The 20,402-nt window shown below is 50.6% G+C and overlaps 1 protein-coding gene across 10 annotated transcripts; it reads left to right on the plus strand.

The window, feature by feature from the left end:
* Positions 1-468: 468 nt before the first annotated feature.
* ZNF331 (zinc finger protein 331) lies at positions 469-16,958 on the plus strand. 10 transcript variants are annotated; one of them, XM_079800833.1, is made up of 7 exons: positions 469-582; positions 2,935-3,006; positions 4,172-4,282; positions 9,482-9,824; positions 10,799-10,880; positions 12,009-12,135; positions 15,058-16,958. In XM_079800833.1, exons 5-7 carry the CDS (start codon positions 10,872-10,874, stop codon positions 16,389-16,391), a joined length of 1,470 nt encoding a protein of 489 aa, XP_079656959.1. In that variant the 5' UTR covers positions 469-582; positions 2,935-3,006; positions 4,172-4,282; positions 9,482-9,824; positions 10,799-10,871; the 3' UTR covers positions 16,392-16,958. The 10 variants fall into 10 exon arrangements, with proteins under 10 accessions (XP_079656959.1, XP_079656961.1, XP_079656954.1 ...); XM_079800835.1 differs by lacking the exon at positions 9,482-9,824 and having other exon boundaries at positions 4,172-4,345; XM_079800828.1 differs by lacking the exon at positions 9,482-9,824 and having other exon boundaries at positions 4,172-4,277.
* The last annotated feature ends 3,444 nt before the right edge of the window (positions 16,959-20,402 follow it).

The following is a 20,402-nucleotide window of genomic DNA, read 5'->3' on the forward strand; positions in this document are numbered from 1 at the left end:
GTCCGAAATGCAGGTGGGAGCAATCAACACTTCAGGACTCCCATCTTTTGGCGATTCCCTCCTTGACACGCTACCTTTCCCAGGAGTTGGTGGCGCCTAGTCCATAGCAGGGGGCCTAAATTCTTGCTAGGAGAAATCTGGAGGGTGGGCAGAGCTTCGTTTGTAGATTCTGCAGCTCTGTGATCCATTCTCTCCCTACGCCATCCCAAATATTCTGGAGGCGCGGGGCCTTCAGGGGACAGGGCACGGTGCCTTCTGCAGGCCCCGCTTCCAGCCCCTGGGGCTCGCCCTTGTGAACTGCATTTCCCAGAAGTCTCTGCGACAGTGTTCATTAGGGCCTCGGAGAGTGGCACGCTTGGGGAGGTGAGCCGCTTCCATCTCCGCGGATCCCCGGATTCTGGACTACATTTCCCAGAGGTCCCTGAGGCGCGGCTTCATTGGGAGCGCTCCGCGTTGCATTCTGGGAGGCGCGTCCCCTGCGCCACAGGGTTTTTAGGCTCCGGCTTCCCTGGATGCCATCCAGAGTTCACCTCAGCCCTCGCGCCTCCTCCCGACGCCCTGTGGGTCGGTGGGTCCCAAGCGGTAAGCTGTTAGCATCCCCGGAGGAAGCCGGCGCGGGATGCAAGGCGCGCGGGGGCGGGGGGGGGGGGGGGATTGTCGGGGCGAGGAGGCCCGAAGCTCAGCCTTGGCCTGTGGCTGCGGGAGCGGCTGTGGAGAGAAGTGCGAGCCCGCGTGTGAGTGTGTGTGTGTGTGTGTGTGTGAGTGTGTGTGTGAGTGTGTGTGTGTGTGTGTGTGTGTGTGTGAGAGTGTGTGTGTCAGTGTGTGTGTGTGTGTCAGTGTGTGTGTGTGTGTGTGAGAGTGTGTGTGTCAGTGTGTGTGTGTGTCAGTGTGTGTGTGTGTCAGTGTGTGTGAGTGTGTGTGTGTCAGTGTCAGTGTGTGTGTGTGTGTGAGTGTGTGTGTGTCAGTGTGTGTGTGTGTGTCAGTGTGTGTGTGTGTGTGTGAGTGTGTGTGTCAGTGTGTGTGTGTGTCAGTGTGTGTGTGTGTCAGTGTGTGTGAGTGTGTGTGTGTCAGTGTCAGTGTGTGTGTGTGTGTGAGTGTGTGTGTGTCAGTGTGTGTGTGTGTGTCAGTGTGTGTGTGTGTGTGAGTGTGTGTGTCAGTGTCAGTGTGTGTGTGTGTGTGAGTGTGTGTGTGTCAGTGTGTGTGTGTGTGTCAGTGTGTGTGTGTGTGTGTGAGTGTGTGTGTCAGTGTCAGTGTGTGTGTGTGTGTGTCAGTGTGTGTGTGTGTGTGTGTGTGTGTGTGTGTGTGTCAGTGTCAGGGGCCGGGCCACGCCCCCGGGACTGATGAGCGCCGGCGCGCGATTGCGTCGGGGGTGACTCTGCTCCGTGCCAGTTGCCTGCGCGTGGGCTCCGCGGGGGTGGCAGGGCCCGAGATGCTACTTGTGCAAGTCAGAATCTGATACCAATTGAATGGTGACAGCTTTGCTGATATGCCTTTGCCCCTCCACGGGGTGGTCGGGGCCGGGCACGGTGACTCTGCTGACGTGGGTGTGGGTGGGTGTGAGCTTGTTCTGTTCGGCTGCGGCCGATGCGGGAGGCGTTGGGACGATTGGGTGCGTGGCCACCACGGAGTGAGGACCGGCGGGTGTGTGGCGGCGTGACCCGTGGCTGTGATGTCTCTGCCGCTCCTCTGCTGTCACCTTCCCGCCAGGAGGTTCCTGCCTAGACGCCGGGGGCCCCAGTGGGAAGTCAGAGCCTGACCCTGTAATGAAAGTGACAGCAAGACCCCTGACCGGTGTGGCTCAGTGGATAGAGCGTCGGCCTGCAGACTGAAGGGTCCCAGGTTCGATTCCGGTCAAGGGCATGTACCTTGGTTGGGGGCACATCCCCAGTAGGGGGTGTGCAGGAGGCAGCTGATCGATGTTTCTCTCTCATCGATGTTTCTAACTCTATCCCTCTCCCTTCCTCTCTGTAAAAAACCAATAAAATATATTTTAAAAAGAAAAAAACAGGAAAGTGACAGCAAGAGGCGGGAAATCCTTTCCTAGCCATGGAAGAGCATCTTCTTGTTTATCAGCAAAGCTGTCACCATTCAATTGGTATCAGATTCTGACTTGCACAAGTAGCATTCTTTTTTAAAAATATTTTTTTTATTGATTTCAGAGAGGAAGGGATAGAGAGATAGAAACATCAAGGATGAGCCCTAACCGGTTTGGCTCAGTGGATGGAGCATCTGCCTTCGGACTGAAAGGTCCCAGGTTCGATTCCGGTCAAGGGCATGTACCTTGGTTGTGGGCACATCCCCAGTAGGAGATGTGCAGGAGGCAGCTGATCGATGTTTCTCTCTCATCGATGTTTCTAACTCTCTCTCCCTCTCCCTTCCTCTCTGTAAAAAAATCAATAAAATAAAATAACATCAACGATGAGAGAGAATCATTGATTGGCCACCTCCTGTACCCCTCTACTGGGGGTGGAGCCTGAAACCCGGACACCAGAATCCAACCTGGGATCCTTCAGTCCTGCTGGCCGATGCTCTATTCACTGAGCCAAACCAGCGAGGGCGCAAGTAGCATTCTTTAAAAAATAGAAATAAAGAAGGGAGCATCGTCCTGAGATGGCAATTTCAGCGCTCAGGTGCCCTTCCCACGGGCTACCTGATTGACAGGACAGAAGGGGCTCAGGAATAAGATCCTGTTTTGCCGGGGAGAGGTCCCAGACTTGACAGGTGTGGGGAGGTGGCAGCTGCACAGTGACATGACCCTGGTCACTGGAGCCTAGTCCCCAGGAATCTCTGAAATACTCAGATACGAGTTCCCCCTCGTTTCTGGTTGGTTTAGATATGACATGGGGACAGGTGTGGCCTCGGAGGGTATGTTCTGATGTAGCCTGTGCTCCAGAAAGGATCTGGCGTCTCATTCTCGCCTCCTCTCTCCCCCAGGCCAGCCCTCCTGCACATAAAGCATCCCTGGGAGGGAGAAGAATCGTCACACGTGTTAAAATCAAGATACTGGTGAGTTTTGTGGTTGTTCAGTAAATGATCTGTTTTAGGGCGGAGGAATATTTGCTTTCCTTGGCCAAAAATGCCCCCCCTAACAGTGCCCTATCCCAGTGATTGCTCCCCAGGAGGTGAGACAGGGCCTTGCAGGTGCAGGTGTATTCCCCCGTGTCCTCCCCACTGAGCCACCCTCCCTGGTGAGCATTCACAATTGTTCACATCCCTGCGGCTGATGGAATGGAATGCTGGCGGGAGGTTAGTGTTTGCGCCTTAGTTCCGTGTGAGGAGGATACTCGTCTTTAGATGGAACCGAACACTAGACGTCTTCGGTCCTTCCACGGGCCTGCCTTTCAGAGCACAACAGGAAAGGAGAGGGTGCGATCGTTGTCGTAAATGACAGAGCAGCCAGCCTCGGGAGGCTTTTGAGAGTGGGGCTTGAGCGAAGGTCTTTGCCAGAAAGGCAGGGTTGTTTTATTTTATTTTGTTTTGTTTTCAGTAATCAGTAAATAGAAATGTGTTGCATGAGCCAGGTCTTGTTTGAGGTCTGACCGTGGTAGCTTAGTTGCATCTTGTATGAACTGTGAGAAGCAGTTGGTACTGGGTACGCGTTCTGGATGTAAGCCTGGGTTGGTCAGCATTTTCTGTAGCGGCTCCTGTGTTAAGTGTTTTATGTTTTGTGGGTTACCTGTAGCTGCATGCTGTTCTTTTTCAATGGCTTTGTTTGTTTAGATTGGTTTTAGATTCACAGAAGAATTCCAAAGAATTTTTCGTACAATTCCCAGGTACCCTGCCCCCAATTTCCCCATTATTACCAAGTTCCATTAGCATGGCACATTCATTATACTGAATGGGACGATTTTAAAAAATATATATATATTATTGATTTTTTACAAAGAGGAAGAGGGAGGGATGGAGAGTTAGAGAGTTAGAAACATCAATGAGAGAGAAACACCAATCAGCTGCCTCCTGCACACCCCCTACTGGGGATGTGCCCACAACCAAGGTACATGCCCTTGACCGGAGTCGAACCTGGGACCCTTGAGTCCTCAGGCTGACGCTCTATCCACTGAGCCAAACCAGTCAGGACTGAATGGGCCAATTTTGATACGTTATTGTTAACTGAAGTCCTTGCTTTATTCCTTTCCCGTAGTTTTTACATAATCTTCTTCACCGGTTTCAGGATCCCATCCAGGAGACACCATACAGTTCGCCGTCATGTCTCCTTAGGCCCCTCTGGGCCTGTGGCGGTTTCTCGGACTCCCCTGGTTCCTGACGACCTTGAAGATGTAAGGTACTGACCAGGCATCTGGCAGGACGTCCATCCCCTGGAATCTGATGGTGGTCTCGTGATTAGGTTAGCTGCATGGGTTTGAGGGTAAAAGGTCACAGAGGGTACAGACTGTCAACACGATTTGTGGGTGTTGAGGTTGCCCTTGATATGTTGGCCAGGGTAGTGCTGGTCAGTTTTCTCCACTGGGAAGTTACTCCCGTTCCCTCCTTTTCATGCTTACACTCTTTGGAAGGAAGTCACATGTGCAGCTCATGGTTAAAGTGTACAGAATTATGCCCCCTCCTCCTCCTCCTTTGTTTTTTGATCATTTTCTTTTTGTTTTCACAACCCTTTAAAAATGTAAAACCGTCCAAGCCGGTTTGGCTCAGTGGATAGAGTGTCGGCCTGCAGACTGAAGGGTCCCAGGTTCAATTCCGGTGAAGGGCACATGCCCCGGTTGTAGGCTCCATCCACTGTGTGCGACGTGCAGGTGGTAGCCGATCAATGATTCTCTCTCATCAACGATGTTTCTTTCTCTCTCTCCCTCTCCCTTCCTCTCTGAAATCAATAAAAAATATAAATAAAATAATAACAAAATAAAAATGTGAAACCCATTCTTAGCCCTTTAGCCCTACAAAAACAGGGTAACCTAGAGTATTGGGGTTTCAATCCTGTCTCTGCCTCTTAGCACTTGGGACTCTATAAAGACAAGGTTGTGATGAGGATGAGATAATATAGGTAAAGCCCCTTAGAATAGCCCCCAGAGCGTAAGTGTTCAGTACATTCTGTTTTCTCTGTGTGGTAAGTCTGGATGCTCTATAGATCAGAAGCAACATACATACGAAGGTCATTGTGATGGATACTTACAAGTTCTCAAAATGAACCAGAGCACCTGGCTGGCGTTGCTCAGCGATTGGTTGAGCGTTGACCTATGAACCAGAAGCTCATGGTTCGATTCCCGGTCAGTGTACTAGTACATGCCAAGGTTTTGGGCTCGATCACCTGTGTGGGGCATGCAGGAGACAGCCAAACAATGATTCTCTCATCACTGATATTTCTGTCTCTCTCTCCCTCTCCCTTCCTCTTAAAATCAATTAAAAAAAATTTTTTTTAAATGAACCAGAGCCTAGAACAGGAATCCTTAGCCTGAGGTCCTTCCTTTAATTGCATTTTCCATTTTCCAAGGGAAATTGTATATAGACTTATTGCATATGGCTTTCTTCCTCAGAAAAAATCTATAACTTCATGGCATTCACAAGTGTGAACATGCCCCCCAAAATCAGAGCCTTGGTCTGGAACCAAAGGCTGTGTTCAGACCACAGCCAGTGTTCAGAATGATGGACATGGTTAACGTACATCACACCCAAAAAAGGAGACATATGTACTACTATTTATAATACTGTAAACAATAAAATAAAATTAAAAAAGAAATAAAGTAAATCACACCCAATTCATGTTATGAAGTATTATGCAGCTATGAAGAGTTTAGAAATAGTCATAAGAAGGAAAAATGCATGTGATGTAATATTAAGCAGTACTCACAGTTATAAACAATATTATGCATGAACACTTTTACTTAGTTGAAATTTTATTTACTAAAACAATTTTTAAGTATCCTATTCGATATGACATTTTAATTGCTGATTCAATGAAGGAGGAAGGGAGAGGGGCCACATGTATAGAGCACCTTCCCTGTACTAAACACTCTTCTATCTGCTTTGCACACTTTCCCTAATCAGGCCCCGGAGCAGCTTAGCTGCTGTTGCTCTGAGTCTGATGGTATCAGAGACACAGGGGAAGGATGTGCAAGGTCAGGGAGGTCATATTGGTTTGTCATCCGTTTTTTCAATACTGGGCTTTGTGTCAGTTTTCTTTTTGTGTGTGTGTGTGTGTGTGTGTGTGTGTGTGTCAGTTTTCTGTTGCTGCTGTAACGTATTGCCACAGATTTAGTGGCTTAAAACAGCACAGATTTGCTATGGTGCAGTCCTACAGGTTAGAAGTCCAAAATGCCCTGGGCTAAAACAAGCATGTCAAACTCAAAGGCTAACACGGGCCGAATAAACAAGGGTTAGGTGGGCTGCAAAAAAATAAAAGCTTCAATTTTCATAGAAACGTGTGTTTATTTCAGTAGAGACATGCTGAATACAAAGGGCTAAAATAAATGAGTCATCGTTAACATAAAATAATAGAACATTTTAATAAAAATTAATATTTTTTCTTGAACATGAACTTACCAGACACTGAATAACTGCACAAATTAATAAGTGTAATGCAAATCTATTTTTCTTGTTCTCCGAAAGCGAAATATTTCCTGTTGCGCACACCAAACATATCAGTCCAAGAATAATGATGTGGCAATAGGTTGCTAGAATATTCCCTGCTAATGTTAGTGGAGAGAAATGGTGTGCCTTTGAGTAAGGCAGGTAGGGAGATGAATGCCACAGGATTATAGTCATAGTCATCAGTCATTAGCGAACGTTGTAGTTCGTTATTAATAATTATGTATAACAGGACATTGTAAAAATTAAGTTACGAAATCTTTATCAAAACGTTTCTTACCTACCGTTATATTGGCTGGGCTGCAAAAATATTGGTTGTGGGCCTGCGGCCCAGCGGGTTTGACATGCTTGGGCTAAACCCAAGGTGTTGGTAAGGCTGCGTTCCTTTTCGGGGGCTCTAGGGGGCACTCTTTCCCTGCCTTTCCCAGCTCCAGAGGCTGCCTGCGTCCCTGGAATTACAGTCCATTCCTCCATCTTCAAAGCCAGCAGAGACAAGTCCTCTCCTGTCACATCACGCTGTCCCTGCTTTTCTCCTCACATCTTTCTCTCTCCTTCTGACACCCCTCATCTCCTTTTTGATTACATTGGACCCACCTGGATAATTCTGGATGATCTCCCTATTTTAAGGTCAGCTGATTAGTGACTTTAAGTCCAGCTGCAACCTAACTCGCCTTTGCCATTTAATATAACATATGCCCAGTTTCCAGAATTAGGACCTGTGCGTCTTGGGAGACAGCTGGTCAGTCTACCACAGGCCTATTCATTCAGCTTTCTCTTACTGACTGAATATACGCACTCCAACTGTGGGGTTTTTTCTTTATTATTTTTTCTTTAACTTTGGCACTGTCTTAAGTGATATTTCTTATAATGGGATTAATGCAGGCCTGCTGCCAAAAATGTCAATTTCCTAAGGAGCTCATAAAGGAAAAACTTGAGAGTGTGCTCTCCCTCCCAGGCGCGCCAGCACCCTCCCCTCCCCTCCTCTCCCCTCCCCTCCCCTCCTCTCCCCTCCCCTCCCCTCCCCTCCCCTCCCCTCCTCCCTCCCCTCCTCTTCCTCCTCCCTCTCCCTCCTCCCCCTCCTCCCAAGCCTGTTACCATTACCTTCCTCACTTCCAAGCTCCTAGGGCCCTTGCTTTTTTTTTAAAAAAAAGAAGAAACTTGAGCCTGGCAGTATGGCACAGTGGTTGACCCATGAAACCTATGAACCAGGAGGTCATGGTACATATACTGAGTGTCCCCCCAAAATGTATACACTTAACAGCTGATAGCTAAGTTGATTTTTCTTTCTTTTTCGATTTAACCTATTGGAATTAATAATTACTTAAAGTGTGTATACATTTTTGGGGAATATGTATACAGATATATATACTAGAGGCCCGGTGCACAAAATTCTTGCACAGGTAGAGTCCCTAGGCCTGGCCTGTGATCAGGGCCAGTCTGGGCCTTCTGGCTCCCTGCCGGGGCCTTCCTTTATCCCGTGCTACCCCCCATTCCGTGGTGGTCAGCACGTGTCAGTGATTGATCGAACTCCCCATCTCCCGGTCAAACTCCTGAGGGGACACTTTGCATATCAGCCTTTTTTAAATATATATTATATATATTTCTTCTTCCTTGGGATACATGCCAAAAAGTAGAATTTTGAGCGAAAATCATACTTCTGTTAAGTGCCTGCGATGAGCCTGACCCTGAGGTATTAGTGCTTGGAATGACTGAAAGGACATGGTTGCCTGTAATTGCTTACACCCAGCAAGGAAGGGGGACTCTGACTGGAAGAAGCACACGGCAACCTGCGGTCGAGGCCCCTGGCGAATTGCAAGTGACGTGTCCTGACAGGTGCTAGGAGCAGGGCATCCCTCTCACTGTGGGCACTGACGTCAGGTCTCCTAAGTTAATTAAATGTCTGGCCAAACATAGCAGGCCATTGTTTAGTTGATAATTTTGTGTGGCCCAGGAATGATGTTATTGCTATCCAAATGGCTCCTGGCAGAAAAAGGTTCCCCACCCCTGCTCTGGATGGACTCGGGATCCAACCCATTGTCCTACCCGTGGCCAAGAGGTATTACAGCGGAAGGGTCCAGGCATCAGCCGAGGGCAAGGCCCACAGGACGTAGTCCTCCCTCCATCACATTCCAACCACATGCAGTGTTGTCTGTGGGGAAGCTCACAGCCTGGGAGCCGGGTTTTATCCGGTGTCAGTCACGTGGGCACCCTCTGCGTAGCACATACAACATTCCAGGAGCGTGAGCCACTGTCCTCAGTGAGGGAGTGGCGGGAACCCTGCGAGTCCAGCCAAGGACCAGCCTTGCAGCAGGCTGACGGATGGCAGCTTCGGGCCCGCTATGCAAGGGGTCTGTGCTTTCAGGATGCTCTCTTCCATTCCTCCCTTTCTACTCTGATCTCTCTCTGTTGATGTCTTACGGCCTGTTTGTCAGCATCTGTGTGTTTGTCTCCATATATGTGTGCATATTTATTCATATATCACATATATACACACACTGTATGATGTATATATATTCATATATGGAATTTAAAATATATATCTATTTTATTGATTTCAGAGAGGAAGGGAGAGGGAGAGAGAGATGGAAACATCAGTGATGAGAGAGAATCATTAAATTGGCTGCCTCCTGCACACTCCACACTGGGGATTGAGCTCGCAACCCAGGCATGTGCCCTGACCGGGAATTGAACTGTGACCTCCTAGGGCATAGGTCGAAGCTCAACCACTGAGTCACCATGGCCGGGCTTATATATAGAAGTTGACAAAGTATTGTACCATCTTGTTTTGGTAACCTTATTTTTCTACTGACGATATATCTGAAATATTTTTCATATTCTAAGTATTTCTTCCAGCTTAGCAGTAAATAACCACTGACCTCGATGTTCGGCATCCGTAGTCTGCATGCGTTTATTCGGTCAGCTTTTCCTGTCCGCCTGCCAGGTCCTGCCTCATGTCACCCTCTCTGGAGGCCAGAAGAGATTCAAGTTTGGATGATGCAGCCTCTCCTGACCCTGGACAGTGTGACGGGAGGGAGCAGGATGGACTCCGAGTGAGGCTAGGCACCCTCAACACACCCACTCAGGTCCTGATCACGGTGCCCCTCCCCAGAGTTAGCCACATTGGGGGGTTTGAGGACCACCCTGTTTTGAAGCCAACTGCAGGTTTGGGAGTTTCCTGAAACCAGCCTCAAGTTCAGTAATTCAGGACTAGAAGGACTCCCAGGACTCACTGGGAGCTCTTCTCTCAGGGAAAGAGCACAGATTAGCATCAGCCGAGGAAGCAGGTGTGTAAGTCCAGGTGCAGGGGGTGTTCACAACCTGAGCTCCGGTGTCCTCGCCCCGAGGGCACTGCCCACCAGGGACTCACCTGGTTCACCAGGGCTTCATCACATCGGCACCACTAATTGACTTGATTATAGAGAAATATAGACCTGATTGATTAAGTCAACTGATACCCCATGACCCAAATCCCCCATCCAAATCACTTGGTCCTTCTAGGATGAGGAGCTCCTACCCTAAGACTGTTGGGTAAGGCCAGCCCTACCCTAAGAATGTTGGGCATGGCCAACCCCACCCTAAGACTATTGGGTATGGTGAGGCCCACCCTAATACTGTTGGGTATGGCCAGCCCCACCCTAAGAATGTTGGGCATGGCCAGCCCCACCCTAAAAATGTTGGGTAAGGCCAGCCCCACCCTAAGACTGTTGGGCATGGCCAGCCCCACCCTAAAAATGTTGGGTAAGGCCAGCCCCACCCTAAGACTGTTGGGTATGGCCAGCCCCACCCTAAGACTGTTGGGCATGGCCAGCCCCACCCTAAGAATGTTGGGTATGGTGAGGCCCACCCTAAGATGCAGCATGGCCAGCTAATACCCAAAACAGAGACCTTCCTATCAAGTATGATGCAGATTACCTCTCAGAAACTGAGGACAAAGGCCAGGCCTCTCTTTGGTCAAGACCAAATCTTTAATACTTACCCCTAACAGGGAGCTGGCTGAAGATCCTCCTGCTAAAATGTCTGGGTTTGACTTCAAAGCAAAAAAATAACTATAAATCCCTCTTTTCCATCCTGTGCTGCTGGGTTTCCTGGAGTTTGAGGGAGAGCCTGTTTTCCCATCTTTTCCCGACCTGTGGTGTCTGTGCGGGTGTTGGGGAAGGAGCTGGGGTCCTTGCGAAGCAAAGATGGAGGAGCAGGAAGGTTGTGTGAAGTCACCCTGGCGACCCAGGTGCACTGACTCCATGCCTCTCTCCTGGCCCAGCTCTGCCCTCTCCAGAGTCGGTCTGCGGTGAAGGAAGCCCTTAGACAGCTCATCAGTTCCTGATTCTAACACTATGGCCCACGTAAGTGTGTATTTCTCTCCCTCCTTGCAGGGTGCTATTTGGATCCGTGGTGGTTTTTATGAATTATCCCCAAGCCTCCTGCCCAGGGAGCCCCGTCCAGTGACCTGCTTCCAGTCCTCCCCATTCCCGTGAACGGTGATGCCGCATAGCCCCTCGCCCACCTGGGGGCCCACGTTCACAGAGCATGGCGCTGATGATTCAGTGCCTCCCTGTGCTCGGTGTTTTGTCAGCGGGAATGCTGGGGGAATGGAGGAAGAAAGTCCCTGGAGAGAGAGATTTACTCCGGGTCCATGGCTTGATTAGTTGGAGATGTTGGACCCATTGTGCACGGGAGGACACAGAAATCCTGTTTCCAGGCAGAAAAGAGGGTGTGCATATTGGTTGGCCTTGGGGTCAGTGTGGGGACAGCCCAAGCCTGAGGCTGTGAGCATGGGACAGGGCGGGGCTGAGCTAGGGGACCCGAGAGGCCACTTTTCTCGTTGAACAGACCTCGGTGTGTGTCTGCGTCGTTGGCCACCAGCATCCTTTCAATCAGGAACGAGGGATTGGGGTGGGGGGGTCACAGGTCAGAGCATCCAGTACAGAGGAATAGTGATCACATGCTCCCAGAACTGCGGGAAACCGAAGTCGCTTTGTGCAATCACTGTCATTACATCTAACTGTCCGTGTGGTGGAATTTCAAAAATGTTTTCTGTCATTGCAAAGGAAGACGGCTTAAAAGATAGCCTGGCAAATGATGAACTTGAGGCTTGAAAACATTCAAACAGGCCAACCCTGTTCTCGAAGATAAGAGATCTCGTGTTACATTTCCGAAACAAAGCCGGAGGAATCCTGTGAGGCAGGCTCGTGGCAGGCTGTGCGCGTGGGAATGGGAGGAAGCCGGACGCTCCGTCCCTGCTCCGGCAGGCTGCGGTGCAGAGGAATTGCACAGGTGCCGCCGGCTTTTCTCTGCAGTCAGGCGCACGGAGGGATTCTGCCTGTCACAGCCACGCCCTCACTGGCCCTGCCATCTCTCAGGCTTTCCAGACCCAGTGTCCACTCTACCCAGAGCGTAGGCCTGCCTCTCCTCTCCTTCGTCTTGAAACTGCCCTTCCATTTCCTCAGGGACACGTGGGTTTGTGTTCTCAGGGTCCCGTGACGTTCTCAGACGTGGCCATCGACTTCTCCCAGGAGGAGTGGGCCTGCCTGGACTCCACGCAGAGGGACCTGTACTGGGACGTGATGCTGGAGAACTACAGCAACTTGGTCTCACTGGGTAAGGTGCCCGCGTCATAACTCACACTCCGCTCCCTGGAGTGTCAGCCCCTTCCCTTGTGAATTTTAGGGCTGCCTTTCAAGAGACGGGGTTAGCCCAGCGGGTGTGACTCAGTGGTTGAGTGTCGACCCATGAACCAGGAGGTCACAGTTCGATTCCCAGTCAGGGCACATGCCCGGGTTGCGGTCTCGATCTCCAATATGCAGAAGCAATGGGGCAGTGATTCGGTCTCATCATTGATCTTTCTCTCTTTCTCTTCCTCTCCCTTCTTCTCTGAAATCAGTAAAAAAAAAAAATTTTTTTAAAGAAATGATTTGACTCTTCTTCCTGTTCCCGGGGAGTGCTTTGAGCTTCGTCGGGTTGGCAGTGACCATTACACACCTTCCTCTTGTCATCGTCAGTGATCCTCCCACCGTCGACTGGCCCTTCCTGTAGTTCCCACTCTCTTCATGAGCAAAGGATGGGTTAGAATTCTGGAATGTTTATTTCCAACCATCTTCAAGAAAACCAAGCTTCATACTGTGGTGTTATGTTTATACCCAAATGGCCCGTGGTTCTTTAGGGTGACTTGATTTCTCTATAGAGGTGGATTGACAAACAGAATTCACATAAAACCAAACTGAGCATATTCCATTTCCGACACATTGTGCCCCAAATGAGGTTGAAAGTTACAAATCTGTGACCTTTGAGTTAAACATTAGATGATAATATCTTGTTATTATCTCAGGAAATTTATTATTTTTCTGTTAGAAAAATAACAACCATAATATTTATGGCTAATTTTTTAAAAATATATTTTTATTGATTTCAGAGGGGAAAGGAGAGGGGAGAGAGATAGAAACATCAAGATGAGAGAGAATCATTGATCGGCTGCCTGCTGCGCCTTCCCCCGCCTCCCCCACTGGGGATCAAGCCCACAATCTGGGCATGTGCCCTTGACAGGACCCTTCAGTCCACAGGCCGACACTCTATCCACTGAGCCAAACCAGCTAGGGCCTTATGGCTAATATTGTGCTCACTGTATAGAGGTATTGAACTAGGCACTGTGTGTATGTGTGTATATAAATACATTTCATTTCATTCCCACAAGTTTAGGAGATAGACAAAGTGATTAAGTCTGATTTGCAGATGAGTATGCTGGGACCCAGAGGACACGGTCAGACAGAGGAGGCAGGTGTAAGAACTGAACAGAAGAATTCTGGCCCAAATCCATGCTACTTGCCACCACGGACAAGGCCTTCAGAAGTTTAAAATGAGACCTGTCCCTACCTGTCAGTCCACCTGTTGGTTCTCTAACCCTTCCTCTCTTTTTGAAGCTCTGTGACTTTGACGTTTAGGTGGTTATAAACTTGATTTTCCTGGGTTGCCCAGGTATGTCATCACCACATGTACACAGTGTGCTCCTTTCCGTCTGTATTTCCCAGATTTCCCCTCTAGTGTCTGGTGCTTACTCATGTCTGCTGATAGGAAATAGTATCTGATGGTCTTCAGTTTTCTTCATTAATATTGTGGTGCCAGACACACACATGTTAACAAGGGTGTAGTTGGTTCACATTTATTCTACGAGAGACGTTTTTTTTAAATACATACATACACTGAGTGGCCAGATTATTATGATCTCTGAACGCAAAATAATCTGGCCACTCAGTGTGCGTGTGTGTGTGTGTGTGTGTGTGTGTGTGTGTGTGTGTATTAGAGGCCTGGTGCATGAATTCATGCATGGGTGGGGTCCGGCCAGCCTGGCCAGGGGGAGGGGACATGGGCAGTTGGCCGGCCTGCCTGCTGGTTGAACTCCTGGTGGAGGGGACAATTTGCATATTAGCTTTTTATTATATAGAGTATACACTGAGTGGCCAGATTATTATGCATTCAGAGATCATGTGAAATCATGCGCAGTAGCCCGCCGCACTTGCAGCCCTGCCCACCCGCCCACTGCTGCTCACCATGCTCACTGCCCCGCCCGCCTGCCACCTGCCTTGCTGTAATCGGAGCCTGTGGGCCGCAGGGGAGGGACTGAGAGGTGCTCAATGCACCTCATGGTGGCCAGTCGTTTGGTCGTCCTGGTTGTCACTGACATGGCTTTTTATATATATACTAGTGGCCCAGTGCATGAAATTTATGCACTGGGGGGGGAGGCGGGGTGTCCCTCAGCCTGGCCTGCACCCTGTCCAATCTGGAACCCCCTGGGGGATGTCCGACTGCCGGTTTAGGCCCGATCCCTCTTGCAGTCTGGGACCGCTGGCTCCTAACCACTTACCTGCCTGCCTGCCTAATTGCCCCTAACCACTCTGCTTGCCGGCCTGTTCGCCCCCAACTGCCCCCCCTTGCTGGTCTGATCACCCCCAACGGCCCCCCACCGCCAGCCTGCTCGCCCCCAACTTCTCCCCACTGCCGGCCTGCTTGCCCCCAACTGCCCCCCCACTGCTGGCCTGCACACCCCCACTGCCCCGCCTGCTAGTCTGCTCGCCCCCAACTCCCCCCCTCCTCCTGGCCTGATCGCTCTTAACCACCTCTGCCTAGGCCACACCACCATGGCTTTGTCCGGAAGGATGTCTGGAAGGTCTCCCGGTCTAATTGGCATATTACCCTTTTATTATAGATTATTATAGATATGTTTGTTTTTTTAATTATTATTTCAGAGAGGAAGGGAGAGGAGAGAGGGAGAGAAACATCCATGATGAGAGAATCACTGATTGGCTGCCTCCTGCGTGCCCCACACTGGGGATCCAGCCCACAACCCAGGCTTGTGCCCTGACCAGGAACTGAGCTGTGACCTGGTTCCTAGGTCGACGTCCAACCACTGAGCCACGCTGGCCAAGCAGAAGTTTTATTTCTACTAGAGAAGTTTTGGTTTGTAGTTTGCTTTGTTTGTTTGTTTTGTTTTTCTTAAAAGGAAACAAAATGTGGTGTGTTTTTCTCTAGATTTGGAGTCACCACATGAGACCAAGAATTTACCTACAGAAAAGGGCATCTGTGAGATGCGTTTCTCCAAGTGGAACTCTGTCGGGAAAAGCAAGTCCCTTGGCCTTGACTGGGTGTGTGAAGGTGAGTTAGCAGGAGCGGGGGGCCCTCCCGGGGGGTATCTCAACCGAAGGAAAACCAGCCGTGCGGAAGCCCCTGCCAGGGAAGAGTCCTCTGTCAGGCCACCCCAGAGACCTCCTCGCAGGGAGAATGCCTATGAGTGCAAGGAATGCGGGAAGGCCTTTAGCCGTGGCTACCAGCTGACTCAGCATCAGAAAATCCACACGGGCGAGAAGCCCTACCAGTGTAAAGAGTGTAAGAAGGCCTTTCGCTGGGGCAACCAGCTTACTCAGCATCGGAAAATTCACACCGGTGAGAAGCCTTATGAGTGTAAGGACTGTGGGAAGGCCTTTCGCTGGGGTTCGAGCCTCGTCATTCACAAGAGGATTCACACGGGCGAGAAGCCCTACGAGTGTAAAGACTGCGGGAAGGCCTTTCGCCGTGGGGACGAACTCACGCAGCACCAGAGGTTCCACACCGGTGAGAAAGACTATGAATGCGAGGACTGTGGCAAGACCTTCAGCCGGGTGTACAAGCTCATTCAGCACAAGCGCATTCACAGCGGCGAGAAGCCCTACGAATGTAAAGACTGTGGGAAGGCCTTCATTTGTGGCTCGAGCCTGGCTCAGCACAAAAGGATTCACACGGGCGAGAAGCCCTACGAATGTCAGGAATGCGGGAAGGCCTTCACCCGTGTCAATTACCTTACTCAGCATCAGAAAATTCACACCGGTGAGAAACCTCACGAATGCAAGGAGTGTGGGAAGGCCTTCCGTTGGGGTTCAAGCCTCGTGAAACACCAGAGAATCCATACGGGGGAGAAGCCATACAAGTGCCCGGAATGTGGGAAGGCCTTCAACTGCGGCTATCACCTGACCCAGCACGAGAGAATCCACACTGGCGAGACGCCTTACAAATGTAAGGAGTGTGGGAAGGCCTTTATTTATGGGTCCAGCCTGGTGAAACACGAGCGGATTCATACCGGAGAGAAGCCCTACGAGTGTAAAGAGTGTGGGAAGGCCTTTAGCCACGGCCATCAACTCACTCAGCATCAGAAAGTGCACAGCAGTGTGAAGCCCCACGAGTGTCAGGACTGTGGAAAGGCGTGTGGGCACCCACACCAGTACAGAGGACATCAGGGGCTCCTCGCCGCTGGCAAACCTTTCGAAGACAGAGAATGTTCAGAGGCCTCTAAACAGCACGCGTTTCTGCCACAACGTGAGGCAAATTTGTGACTCGATTTAACATCTTCTCCTCCCAGAATCTCTTCTCCTCCCAGAATCTCAGGATAGTAATCAAGAGGCAGGTTTGGAGACGAGTAGTCACTTTTCCTCCGTGATTACAACATACTCAGTGTAGACAGTTTGTTTTCTGGATGGGTTAGTTTAATGGACGCATAGAGGGTTCCCAGTACCTTTTGATTTTATTTTAGATTCATTCTGGGGAATAACTGCTAATGTAACATACATGCAACAGCCTTTCCTCAAGGTACATACCCTGCCGGCTGTCATCCTCAGCCACCCCTTGACTCCCCGTGCCTCAGGGGAAATGACCTTTAACCCCTGTGCATATTTGTGAAATCGGGACAGCCACCTGATACTGCCAGTGGGCCATTAGACGATTCTGGTACGTGGAACTCCCTGCAAGTGTATCTGGAATATTGTGCAAACTCAATAAACATTAGCTGAATTTCTGTCGTCATTGCCATTGGTGTTGCTGTTAGTGAATTATTGCAAGAAGACCCCCTGTGGGGGTAATGAGTTTAGAAAAGACTATCAAACTTCTACAAGAAAATACAGTTTTCACAGTCCTGGGCCCATGCTGTTTCTTAGGACATAACAGGTGCTAAACATAAAATAAGGTTCATAAGTTACACTTCCTCACCTGACCTGCATGGCTCAGTGCTTGAGCATCAACCTATGAACCAAGCGGTCACGGTTCGATTCCCGGTCAGGGCACGTGCCCGGGTTGTGGACTCGATCCCCAGTGTGGGGCATGCAGAAGGCAGCTAATCAATGAGTCTCTCATCATTGATGTTTTTCTCCCTCCCTTTCTGAAATCAATAAAAATATATTTTAAATAAATAAGTTGAACTTCCTCAAAAGGAACAAAGTCCTGTTCATCAGTGGCACTGTGAGGAAGTGAAAGGCAAGAAGCAGAGTGGGAGAAGATTGTACCTGGACCTGACAATGTAAAGAATGCCCCAAGTCAATAATGAATCGGCCCGGCCAGTCACTCAGGTGGTTAGAGCCTCATTCTGACTCGCCGAGGTTGTGGGTTTGATCCCTGGTCAGGGCGCATACATAAAGCAGCCAACGAACGCACCGAGAGTGGAACTGTTGTGGGCGGCGGGAACGGCCCCAGGTGTCTGACCAGTGGGGTCAGACCACACGTGGGGTCAGCAGCCTCGGTTCCTGGGTTCTCGCTAGGAAGGAATTCAGAGCCAAGACCCAAGCTGTGAGGGAGCATTTATTTGGCCAATCACAGATGCAGGAAAGAAATGGGCTGAGGAAACGCGTTCTGGGGGTAAAGGAGGGGCCCTTGGAGCTTGGGAGGGGGGAGGGGAGGGGAAGACGCAGGCTCCCGGGGGGGGGGGGGGGGGGGAAGAGCACACCGAGTCCTCTAGCTGCAGGGTGTTACGTGGAGATGTTGGGGGCAGTCCCAGAAGGTCGCAATAGACTATTCAGTTTTCCAGGTGTGTCCGTTCAGGGTTGTGGCCCCCACTGACTGACGGGTCGGCACCGGGCAGCGGGTCATTATTCCGTGCGGCTGGTCCTGACCTCAGCCGGGGCTGCCTTTGTTGCTTATCTGGGCCTGGAGCTGAAATACAGCCGAGGCCTAGATGTCATCTCTAGGGAGAAAAGGTCCAGGGTCCAAACAGCTCGACCAGCAGTGACACTGGGGGCAAGGTCCCACCCCACAGTGTCTTTTGCTAGGCTCCTGGGGCGTCCCACCTTGGTGACCTTGCTCCTCTCCCATCTTCCTTGCTGTGCTCACGTCTGTCTAACTGCCTGTTACAGACCAACAGATCAATGTTTCTCTCTCTCATCAAATATTTTTATTTTTAATAAAAAAGTAATAAATTAAGAGGTGGGGAGGACTTAAATAACTATGGAACAAGAGAAGATCACCAGGTCACCAGTAAGTACATGAAATTGTGTTCAACTTCCTTTCCCATCCAGGAAATGCAAAGCAAACCTCCACGTCCCTAGACGCTCCACAGAACGGCTAAAATTGAAATCGCTTGAGCTGCTGTCCTTGTTGGATATTCAAACATGGCCTGTTCAGGAAGGAACTGAGCCAGCACACTACCCCTGTCACATCCTGGAGGTTGCGCCACAGGGACCGGAGGCAATGCTGTGGGCAGGGAGCGGGCTTGTGCTGAGGAAGGGGCCAGGGCCTGGGGTAGAGACCCAGGAGAGAGCTGGGAGCAGTCAGACTTTGGGGGACCTGAGACGGTCAGCCCTAGAGCAAAGGGTTATGTTGAGGAAAGAACTAGAGTCCCTGGTGGGAACCTGAGAACAAGGGGATGGGAGTGTTGGAGAAGCTGGGGGAGGAGCTGATGGGAGAAGCCTGCAGAAGGAGAGGGTAGCTCTCAGGGACAGGGAGACAAAGGAGAGTCCAGGAGGGGCACCTTGAGGGCTGACACTGGAGCTGTGAGCACAGCCTGGGGCTGGGGTAGGTGCTAAGCGGTGGGAGGAGCACCTGGCCCTGGGGGTGGTGCTTTGCAAACGCTGACCTGCACCGGGAACTAAGTGAATTTTGGCAGGAACTGAAAAAGTTAAAAATTCAAGCTTAGCCTGCTTGGCTCAGTGGTTGAGCGTCAACCTATGAAGCAGGAGATCACAGTTCAATTCCAGGTCAGGGCACATGCCCGGTTGTGGGGCATGCAGGAGGCAGCTGATCAATGATTCTGTCTCATCATTGATGTTTCTCTCTCCCTTCCTGTCTGAAATAAATATCTACACTAGTAAAAGAGAAAGATGCAAATTGACCGTACCTCTGTGACGCCCACCAGCCAATCAGGAGTGAGTATGCAAATTAACCTCATTGCCTCCATGGATACTGACAGCAAGGAGGAGGCAGCTCCTAGCAAGGCCTGCTTGGCCGTCGCCGCGGCGACCCAGGAGCAGTGAAGTGCAGCCCGCAGGCAGCACCCAGCACAGCCTGCTTGGCAGTCGCCGTGTTGTGGAGCAGGCAGGCCCCGCAGAGAGTAGAGAACCACGGGGAGCGGGCCTAAGCCGGCAGGACATCCCCTGAGGGCTCCCGGATTGGAGATAGTGCAGGTCAGGCTGAGGGACACCCCCCTCCCGTGCACGAATTTCATGCACCAGGCCTCTAGTATATATACACTGACTTTAGTATATATACACTGACTGAATGGCCAGATTATGATGATCTCTGAACGCATAATAATCTGGCCACTCAGTGTAGACTGACCAGAGTTGGGATTTTAAAATAAGGTTTTTCCATGTATAAGAACTGCATTGTGGGTAGTTAGAAGCAGAGGGCTTACTAGCCAGAGGCTGGGGGTCACTATCTCCTGGTCCCTTGACAAATCATGATTTGCAAGCTTTCCCTTATACATAAGTACACTGAGTGGCCAGATTATTATTCATTCAGAGATCATAATCTGGCCACTCAGTGTATATGTATGTGTTGTATATACACACACACACACACTAAGGGCTGAGAAAGGATTCAGAATTGGGTTGAAGTAGGCCTCACCATTTGTGTTTTCACCCGTGTGAGACACATGGGGTTCTGGGGGGAATGGAGCCTCCATGCGCCCCCGGGTGACTTTCCTTCCTATAGCATGTCGCTGGTCATGCCCCTGAGGCCAAGGGCCGGCGTTCTATCCACCAAGCCAGACCGGCTAGGGCCAGGGCTCCCGTCTGGTATACCTCAGGGTCAGGGTCACATTTCAGTTAAAGCCAGTTAGTCCCTGGGTCCCTGCACCGGGTGCTGGGGTTGGGTTAGGGATCTGTGTCCTCTGGAAGGAGGGAACAGAACAGGAGACGCGCTCCGGGGAGGCCTGCCAGGCCTGCATGTCTGTGGACTCCACGCCAGTCCCCTAATCGCCTCGTGGGAGTTCCCATCCTCCCCAGTCCCCGCTCTGTGGACACCGGGCCAGTGGCAGCAGAAGGTCCCTCCGCTTCAGGCTGCTGCGCTCCATACACAGCGGGGAGGGGGATGAGGAGAAGGAATCGGAAAGTTCCTGTCGGGAGAGGGAGTGTGCGGCGGGA

Source organism: Cnephaeus nilssonii (assembly GCF_951640355.1).
Source record: "Cnephaeus nilssonii genome assembly, chromosome: 20".
In the NCBI taxonomy this organism is placed as follows: domain Eukaryota; kingdom Metazoa; phylum Chordata; class Mammalia; order Chiroptera; family Vespertilionidae; genus Cnephaeus; species Cnephaeus nilssonii.